Source organism: Aquarana catesbeiana, linkage group LG04 (assembly GCF_042186555.1).
Source record: "Aquarana catesbeiana isolate 2022-GZ linkage group LG04, ASM4218655v1, whole genome shotgun sequence".
In the NCBI taxonomy this organism is placed as follows: Eukaryota; Metazoa; Chordata; class Amphibia; order Anura; family Ranidae; genus Aquarana; species Aquarana catesbeiana.
The window spans coordinates 315641304-315652050 of NC_133327.1; the positions used below are offsets into that span (position 1 = coordinate 315641304).

Here is a 10747-nt window from a genome sequence, read left to right on the forward strand (position 1 = left end):
GGAGTTAAATAATACTACTACCGACCCTAGGGGGAGTAAAATAACACTGTCATTGACCACCAATGGGAGGAAGGGAAGTTAAAAAACACTGCCACTGACCATCAACGCAGGAAAGGCATAGCTCCTAACTGTCCCTCATTTGGAAGGACTGTCTCTGATTTGGAACATTTGGACTGTCCCTCTTTCCTCCTCATTTGTTCCTCCTGATCTATATACAGTAGTTGTATATAAAATGCACTTTTTATCTTTCAAAAAGTGTTTCCTAGTGCTAAACCTTTCATCCAATTTTTAAATTGCTGGATTTGTAAATTTCAAAAGCCAATATAAAGTAATATTAGTGGTAAAAAAAGCACTTGTGGGTTTAATTAATCTTTTTTTGTATAATTCTCCTTTAATGGGGCACGGCAGGGGGGTGTGTCCTATGCCTACATATTTTTGCTAATAGTTTTCCCTGGTTCCCATCTCAAAAAGTTGGGGAGTATGGAAAGGGGTTAAGGTGGGTAGATAACAGCATTGCCACTGATTACCAAAAAAGAGTTCTAAAAAGCATAACGCTGCCCATCAATGGTGTTATCCTTGTGGTCACTGGCACCAATGCTGAGGTTTATTATTGCATCAAGTGACACATATTGGGAGTTATTATTGTGGTCATTTACACCAATGCAGGGGTTGTTACTGTGATCACTGGCACCAGTGTTGGGTGTTATTATTGCAATCACTATCACCAATGTTGGGGGTTATTAATGCAATCACTATCACCTGTGTTGGGGGTTATTAATGCAATCACTATCACCAGTGTTGGGGTTATTAATGCAATCACTGTCACCAGTGTTGGGGGTTATTATTGCAATCACAGTCACCAATGTTGGGGTTATTAATGCAATCATTCACCAGTGTTGGGGGTTATTAATGCAATCATTCACCAGTGTTGGGGGTTATTAATGCAATCCCTATCACCAGTGTTGGGGGTTATTAATGCAATCACTGTCACCAGTGTTGGGGGATATTAATGCAATCACCATCACCATTGTTGGGGGTTATTAATGCAATCACCATCACCATTGTTGGGGGTTATTAATGCAATCACCATCACCATTGTTGGGGGTTATTAATGCAATCACCATCACCATTGTTGGGGGTTATTAATGCAATCCCTATCACCAGTGTTGGGGGTTATAAATGCAATCATTCACCAGTGTTGGGGGTTATTAATGCAATCCCTATCACCAGTGTTGGGGGTTATTAATACAATCACCATCACCATTGTTGGGGGTTATTAATGCAATCACTATCACCAATGTTTGGGGTTATTAATGCAATCACCATCACCATTGTTGGGGGTTATTAATGCAATCACTATCACGAATGTTGGGGGTTATTAATGCAATCGCTGTCACCAATGTTGGGGGTTATTTTTGCGATCACTGTCACTGATGTTGGGGGTTATTATTGCAATCACTATCACCAGTGTTGGAGGTTATTATTGCAGTCACTGACACCAATGCTGAAAGTTATTATTGTGTCCACTTGCTGCAAATTCTGGGTTTAAAGGAGAAGTAGGGCCAAACTTTGTTGCCTATACTGCTCCTATGGATCACAGGAGTGTAGTTTGTTCTGCAACCCTGTGATCCGTTTTCAGCCGACAGCGGGCTAAATTCTGCTGTCAGCTGAGGCCACTCAACCGTTTCAGACTAGGGAAAGATCCTGACTTTATTGCTGCATTGCTGGGAGACTGAGCCAGCCGATCCCTTCCCTCCCTAGCTCAGCGATCCAGTGAATGCTGGAGGGACAGAACAGAGAGTCTGACTGACAGTAACCGCTCTCTGCTCAGAGCAGGGAGGAGAACTGAGTGATCAGTGGTGTTTAATAGCTCAGTTCTCAGTGCAGAGGCAGCGGGAGACAGATGTAGCATCAGATCAATATATGAGGGTTTTTTTGTTTTTTGTTAACCCCATACTTCTTTTGTAATATTGCAGTCAGTAGCACCAGTGCTGTGGGTTATTATTGCAGTCACCAATTTAGGGGCTTAGCAAGCCACTCCCAACATGCAGCATAAGGCAAACCATGCCTACTTTTTACTGCACCACATTTCCTTTTTTTTTTTTCTCGGGGGGGGGGGGACAGAGCCCAACCTATGATTTTACACACAGGTCCACTGCATTCACAAAACACCCCTGCACAACACTGTCATATATAGTGATGGAAAGGGAAGTATATATTGTTGGGAGTGGTGGAACTAAAACAAACTGGACCTGCAACTGCTCCTTTCAACTTATTTTAAATTACTTCTAAAAAAAATATATATTAACGGCACCATTCAGATTGCTGTAATTATTTGAACTTATCTAGGGTGACTGGTGTGTGAAAAAGGGAAGCAATGTAATAATTCAAGTAGAAGTTCAGCCTAAAACTAAAATCTCTAAGTCTACTTGTAGCCACATTCTAATGCCCCGTACACACGGTCGGATTTTCCGATGGAAAATGTGTGATAGGGCCTTGTTGTCGGAAATTCCGACCGTGTATAGGCTCCATCACACATTTTCCATCGGATTTTCCGACACACAAAGTTTGAGAGCAGGATATAAAATCTTCCGACAACAAAATCCGTTGTCGGAAATTCCGATCGTGTGTACACAAATCCGACGGACAAAGTGCCACGCATGCTCAGAATAAATAAAGAGATGAAAGCTATTGGCCACTTCCCCGTTTATAGTCCCGACGTACGTGTTTTACGTCACCGCGTTTAGAACGATCGGATTTACCGACAACTTTGTGTGACCGTGTGTATGCAAGACAAGTTTGAGCCAACATCCGTCGGAAAAAATCCTAGGATTTTGTTGTCGGAATGTCCGAACAAAGTCCGACCGTGTGTACGGGGCATTAGACTAACCTGTCTAACCCTGTAAAGCAAAAATTGCTATACATACCTTTTCTAAAGCTGTCCCGGTCTGGTCCCACGCTGAGCTGTCAGCCGTGGCTTCTGTGTGTAGGTGTGCGCAGAAGAGGCAGCCAACAACAGACGCCCCATAGTAACTCTATGGGTGACATCACTTCCCAGGCATTTCACTGCCGTTGTCGGCTGTCTCCTGCACACAACATCTGCCGCTGGAGACCGGACCGGTTTGGCTTCAGAAAATGTAAGTATAGCGTTTTTTGCTTTACAGGGTTAGATAGGTTAGTCTTAGAATGTGGCTTCAAGTAGATTTAGAAATGTTTGTTTTAGGCTGAACGTCCACTTTAAAGCTTTATGTGACGTTATAGCGGAAATTTACTAAAACTGGAGCAGTCATGATCTGGAGCAACTGTGCACTAAGGATGAGCTCCGGCGTGTTCACAAGCTGCACGTACCGAGCCCGCCAGGAAGTCGGAAGTGCCCTGCGCTAATCACAGGCAGTGAGATATTTCCCGATCTCTGCAGCCGCACATCTGGAAATGTCTCACTGCCTGTGATTAGCGCTGTGTAGTGCCGAGTTCCTGGCGGGTTTGGCAAGTGCAGCTTGTGAACACGCCGGAGCTCATCCCTACTGTGCACACTTATCAATCACCTTCTAAGTTCAACTTGATCAGTTAAGAGTTGCAAATGAAAACTAGAAGCTGATTGGCTGCATAGCACAGCTGCTCTGGATTCTGTCTGCTCCAGTCTTAATAAATTCCCCTCAATGTTCCTGGACAAGCACATTTAAATTGGGATAATTTTCACTGTTAGGTTGAGCACACACTATACAATCTGATTGTACAATCTCTTGTGGATCTACCACCAACTATACAATGTAAGAGCCTGCAGATTGGATACAAACTGATTGTTTATATTTGTCCTTACATTATATAGATTGGTAAATTTAAAGTGGTTTTCAAACCATTACCTATATCCAATGAAGTGACTGGCCTCAGGTGATACACAAAGGTGAAACAAATCCTTCTACATAAGTTGTTTATTTGCAGCCATTTGTTCTGCACATCCTGCTAAAACTCAGATATAAAAAGGAGTTTTCACAGACTTACAAAGCAGGGGGCAGGGAGCTTCAGCTGCACACTGTACAAGTGCTCTGAGAGCTGATTGGAGGAAAGGGACAAACCCCCCTCCACACAGCACACAGGAACAGAACTAAGGCTGACAATCACAAGCTGTGTGCTGCAGGTCCCTCCCCTGTCACCTTTTTACCTCTTGGTGTCAGGAAAATTTGTCAGAAGTGACTCATGCTGATAACAGAGGAACTAGACAGCAAAGAAAAATGACACTTAGGCCGGCCATAGACGGTTCAAATCTCGGCAGGCTGAATGAACCTAATTGATCAATCGATCAACTTGGGTACAACCAGCCTGTCGGGTCTTACATGCGATTATCGCTAGCGGGAAAGAGATTTGCACCATCAATGGCCTGCTTTAGTGCTTTGGAGAGAGGCAAGTAAACACTATAGAAATATGTTCTTTGTTCAGATTTTATATCTGAGGTTTACAACCACTTTAAAGAAGATCATACAGATTGTAATATGTATTATCACCCTTACTCATTTGTGTTTGGAAAATAAGATTAACACCACTAATATAACATAAACATTGTTTAACTCTTATAAAATGTATTTACTAAAACAAAGAACATTGTACTCAGTTCAGTAAACCATACAAACAATCAGCAGTCACATTTTACTGCCTTGACAGTTCTACACAGAAAAAAAGTAAAATATGACTGGTTTTAAGAGCTACTGCATTTCCAAACCACCACTGCTCTTTGCACTAATTTGATAAATAAACCAGATTTTTAATTTAAACAAAATTCAAAAGTTCATCAAATAAGTCAGCTCTATTGTGGGCCAAGAGAGAAGAAAATTATACTAAAAATTGGAAAATTATTTATGTATTTTATTTTTATATTTAGTAATCATGTAATCTGTGCTTGTTCATTCTGCACATTCAACACAGAAGTAACAAAGATATATATGTGGGCAACTAACACAGTCAAATCACAATTCTCTCTGATCAATGTCTTTCAATATTATGGCTTTCCCTTCATGCCGACCGTCCGCAAATATGCGTTCTCAGCTTGAAGGGGTTATACTGGGGTTATACTGGGGTGATGCCTGCAGCTGCCCGGTACCATTTTAAAAGCCGCTCAGCTGTTATCTTAAAGGGGCTAGAGGGGACGTCCCCCCCCCCGCCACCTTCTGCCATTCTTCCTGGGCCTCTCGTCCCACCGGGAGACCCGAGCCACCTAGGCTGAGACCCGTAAGAATCCAGATTCGACTATGATCGGGTCTCCGATGTAAAATCCCGGAAGCAATGTCACAACATCACTTCCGGTTTACTTAGCTGCCAATGGCGCCAGTTTTAAAAAAATTACAGTATTCAGAAATGCTGATTTTGGCAATCTGAATACTTTTAAGTGCAAAGGAGGGATTACTTGTCACCACCTATTACTGTTACAAGGGATTTACATTCCTTGTGACAGCAATAAAAGTGATCAGATTTTTTTTTTAAAGAAACAATGTTAAAAAAATAAAATAAATAATAATAAAAAATAAATTTAAAGCACCCCCGTCCCGCTTGCTCACGCAGCAAAGAAAATGCATACGTAAATTGCACCCACAAATGTAAACGGTGTTCAAATCACACATGTGAGATATCGCCGCGATTGCCAGAGTGAGAGCAATAATTCTAGCAAAAGACCTCCTCTGTAACTCTAACCTGGTAACCATTAAAAAATGTTAAAGCGTCGCCTATGGAGATTTTTAAGTGCTGTAGTTTGTTGCCATTCCAAGAGTGTGCGCAATTTCAAAGCATAATATGTTAGGTATCTATTTATTCGGCGTAACATAAATCTTTCAGATTATCTAAACAAATTGGGCTAACTTTACTTTTTTTTTTTTTTTTTTTAATTTATGAAAGTGTCTTTTTTCCCAAAAAATTGCAATGATCACCATTTTATTCTCTAGGGTCTCTGATAAATAAATATATATATATATATATATATATATATATATATATATATATATATATATATATATATATATATATATATATAATGTTTGGGGGTTCTAAGTAATTTTCTAGCAACAAATGTCAGAAATAGGCTTAGGCATGAAAGGGTTAAACCTTACTCACAGTGTGCATGGTTTCAAGCAAGTGAACACTTGTTAATAAACTGCAATGACAATATTTAGAAGTGATGATAAAATAAAATGATCTGATTTATTTAGTCATTTATTTTGCACGTGAGTGACTTTTTTGGAAATATAAACTCATTTGAACTTTTTGACAGTGTACAACAAAATACATTTTAGGTAGATTTATTTCTTAAACACGCAAAAAAAAAAAAAAACGAACAAAAACGAAAAAAAAAACATACATTCTCTGTGCTTAATGCAGTAGGGGTGTGCATCAACCATAATTATAAATACTGCCTATAGTTTCATAACTAAATGTTAAAACTGATGTCAAACCCTGTTTAAGAGAGAGAGAATGACTTTCCTGATAGTGCTGCAATATCTTCTCACTGCAATAAAAGGCAAGTGCCATTAATTTAAAGGGCACGTCAGTCTATTACACATCCATCATATAGGTGATACATTAACACATACATCATTTAGCTGGAATGATTTGGGAAAATGTATGAGTTTGGTATTATATTGATTGGAACTGGATTCGTTTTTGCACACTCCTGCACACCACATTTACCAAGAAAGCTTGCAATGGATGAGCCACTTTAACATGGTGACAGATCTTTAAAACATTTCTTTTAAACCATATTAACCTTTTTCTCTACAGAAATAAATTACAAGCATACACATAGACACATTAATACTAGTGACATAAAACATAGCAACTGTGCACACCCCTACAGTGTGCATGGAAAGAATTCCAAAGACTCTTTAAAATGCCAAAAAGGCAATGATGTGAAAGGAAAGAAAAAAAAGAAATAAAACCAAAAGAATGGAAACAGAAGTCTAAGTTAATTTTCCAATCCAGGTGTCAATTGTAAGCATTGTTCTGAAGATGAACTCTTTGCATTGGTCAATGGGTGAATATTTAAGCAGCATCATTGCTAGAGTCATAGCAGTGAAATGCAGAGCTGAACAGTAGGATAGCAGTATGTATTGACGTTTGTGCTCAGCAGCATTCATGAGTCTGACAACTCAGGATAGGGAGTTTCAGGCAGTGATTCTTTACAATATCGACTGGGTTCTGCAGACAAAAGGAAAACATTCATAGAATTATTGATAGAGTGTCATAATGGGCTATATAGAATAAAAAACCAACTACGATTTATTGGGAATTCTTTGCTAAGTGTGTTCATACACTGTATGATTTGTTGTCCTGAATATTGGGTCGGTATGGCCACTTGCTAAGTGGCTTTAGCAGCTAAAATAATAAAGGTTAAAGTGATCTCATTTGAACCATGATAGCAGTATTAATGCAAAATGCTGCCACAGAAGGCACCAAGCCACTGTGACCATGTGGAACCTTGCAGCAGTACTTTATAGACCTTATGCTAAGTAGATGCTGTAGGTAAACGGTGTTACTTCAGACACTATGATATGCTCATTCATAATGAAGAGTTAATGAAATGGATCACCAAGGATATTATCAAAATTTCATAATTGCTTATGTACATTCCGGATCAATATGTTCCTTTCCTGTAGGAAAGGTTTTTTAATGCTTCTGATACTCATTTTTGATGGACACGTATTATTTTCTCTGTTAGATGCCTAATGATTTTACCACCCTCTTATTCCAATATATCAACGTCAGTTTGTCTATTGAACCTCAATTAGAAGCTTCATCAGCAAACTCAGTTAACACAGGCTGAACTCCAATAAGTGGAAAACAAATCTGCTGATCGATCCAACCAACACAGTAGACACCAGTACCTCTTAGAAAGAATTTTCCAAAAGCTGCAGTTTGACATGAGAATACAAAATGAAGGTAGTAGGCAATGAGTGATCCACCCACCGCAGATCAGTCATACACATATACAGGGGACACTGAGGTGCTACTCTTGACCATCTCATACTACCTGACCTCACCTTGTAATCCTCTACTATCTGCAGCCAGAAGGAAGGGTAACTTACCTGTGACATCAGACCCACGCAAGTGCATTCATGTAGAATTAAGAAGTAGTTAATGGCTAGATTCATGAAGAGCAGCTAAAACGATGTATCAGTTTGTGAAAAGCTTGCTTAAAGTCCTCGTTTGACATTGTATAGATAATGGGGTTTATTAAAGAGTTAAGGTATCCAAGCCAGTTGAAAAAGTCAAATATAGCAGGGTGAAACCAGCAAGCTTCTTTGCAGATAGGCAGAACCAGTGAGATGATGAAAAACGGTAACCAACACACGATGTAAGCTCCAAGTATAATTCCCAAGGTCTTGGTAGCCTTCTTCTCCCTGGCAGCCATGATCTTCTTCTTCTCTAGTAGAGCATCTGACACTTTAACTTTGACTTGATTCAGGTATACAGGAGAACCTGTGTCACTTGACAGTTCTGCAGCCCTTGAGTTGGTGGAGGACACCGAAGAAGATCCGGGAGAGTCAGTGATTAGATGAGCCCTTGTCAATCTTTTGCCTGTGCTCTTTGGAGATTGTTTCAGAATTCTAGACCTGGCTTCTACATAAATTCTCCCATAAAGGGCTATTAGAAGTAATGTAGGGACATAAAATGCCCCAACTGTAGAGTACACCGTATACAAAACGTGATCTGTATTTACAGCACACTTGGTAAGCTCTTCCACTTTTGATTGACGCCAAAAAAGTGGGGGCATAGAGATCGATATGGAGAAGACCCACACAAGAGCTATCATAATGACTGCCCTTCTTGGAGTCCTTTTCTTGGTGTATTCAACCGCATCAGTGATCGCCCAGTATCTATCCAAGGCTATCACACATAAATGGAGAATGGATGCAGTGCAACAAGTGATATCAGAGGATAACCACATATCACAGATCACCTGCCCCAAAGTCCACTTCCCAATGACAGTATACAAGGTGCTGATTGGCAAAACAAGAATAGACACTAAAAGGTCAGTGAATGCCAATGAAGCTATGAGATAGTTGGCAGGCGTGTGCAATTTTCTGGTCTGATAGACTGTTGCAATTACAAATGCATTGGACAGCAAAGTGGCAAGAGTGATGAGAGCCAAAATGATGGTGAGGACAACGCTCCAGAAGGACAGCTCAAAGTCCTGCCCGTGGTCGTCCAGATTGGCAACGCAACCTGTGCCTTCGTAGGAGTAATTGCTTTGAGAGACATTCAGTTCGTCAGCGGTCGGTTGGCATTGGCTTTGCGGCTCCATCATGGAGTTTTGAGCATTCAGGTAGCTTAAAGCATCTATGAGACCTCCAGTGGATGGAGCAGAACTATCTCAAATCTACAAGGACTAGGACACTTTGAAGCACCTTCATATTGAAATCCTAATGACAGTCCTTCAGCACTGGATGGTGTGACCAAAAAAAACTATATTTGTGCTTTTTTTACACACTAATTGGTAATGGCTCATAGATCCAAAAACTTCAACAAATCAATGGACAAAAACAGAATTCAAATCCCCAAACGCTGAATTAAGTGTCCCAAAGCTTTCTTTACAAGGATCAGTTTACACTAATAAAGCAAATCCGATAATCCATCAGTGACTTTAAATGTCCATATTACCGTTAATTACAAACATCTATAGAAATCTACTTCTCGTGTCATCTAGCTAAATTAGAGTTAACCATGCAATGCCTTTGTATCATTAGCCCTCAAATTGCTGTATCAATAAAAAAAATATGGCAGTATTGCTCTTTAGAATGTAATATTGATGAAGACATCAATAATCACCTCATCTGTGCTGGTACTTGTCATTGTCAGGCACAGAGGACATCCATTGTTACATTCACAAATGATGCTGTCGTCCTTAGCAAGGTTGGCTTCTCCCCCCAAAAAATAAAAAAAAGTCTTGTCAGTGTGATCTCCTGGTTCATTCAAGCTGTCCTGCAGGGATTTACTCCAAGACTTGATGGCTGGAGCCTTTAGAATATGCATGGAAGTTGTTGTTGCTGGAGCTGTCCGAGCAGGCAAAACTTAGGTGGAAGTGAGGATTTCTTGCAGACTTTGAAGATAGTAAATGGCTCATTGCCCTGGGTGACAGCAATGCATGTGCTTGTTAGAGGAAGCCTCAACTTCTAGGGAGCTTCAGGTATCCACCTTCTCTCAGCTGATCTGTGCAGCCAAGTGACCAGGGCAGCTGGTGGGAGCTGGAGTGGTGCTGAAAGCTGCCGTTCATTTCTCCTCGGTCTTGTGTGTGCTCTTTTATTCTCAAGCAGCAGCACTAGTACTTCTCCTGGTGCTGCAGCTGACATAGAGGCTGATGTAGGAGTGGAGGAAGGGGGGTGTGGGGGGGGGGGGGGGGTGTAGGGAAATGAACAGAAGCTTTTAACACTGCATCTAAGGACTGAACAGTGGGGGGAGGCAGCTGGCTGTTTTCTAGGTACTATCTTCCCTCTCCATCCTTGCTTAGTGGAAATGTGACGATGTATGAGGTGTGTGTCTGCAGCATCTCTGTCTACTCATTCTGCAATCACCACTGTAGAGTCGGGGAGGCAGGACACTTACATCTGCTAGCTTTATGTTCTAGCACATGTGCTGCTTTCTTATCCCATCTCTTTATAGGTTTAGTTTCTTTTGCTGTCTTTTTGTTTAAGAATACTGCATATAAATAGAAGAAATTGCATCACAGCAGATATTTGCAATAATAAACTGGTTGTAAACTGCTGCA

The 10747-nt window shown here is 40.5% G+C and overlaps 1 protein-coding gene across 1 annotated transcript; it reads right to left on the minus strand.

The window, feature by feature from the left end:
* Positions 1-4642: 4642 nt before the first annotated feature.
* Positions 4643-10363, minus strand: HTR1B (5-hydroxytryptamine receptor 1B). The gene is made up of 2 exons (XM_073626837.1): positions 8067-10363; positions 4643-7179 (listed from the first exon to the last, which is right to left on the minus strand). The coding sequence occupies exon 1, from the start codon at positions 9287-9289 to the stop codon at positions 8129-8131; it is 1161 nt and encodes a 386-aa protein (XP_073482938.1). The 5' UTR covers positions 9290-10363; the 3' UTR covers positions 4643-7179; positions 8067-8128.
* Positions 10364-10747: the final 384 nt, after the last annotated feature.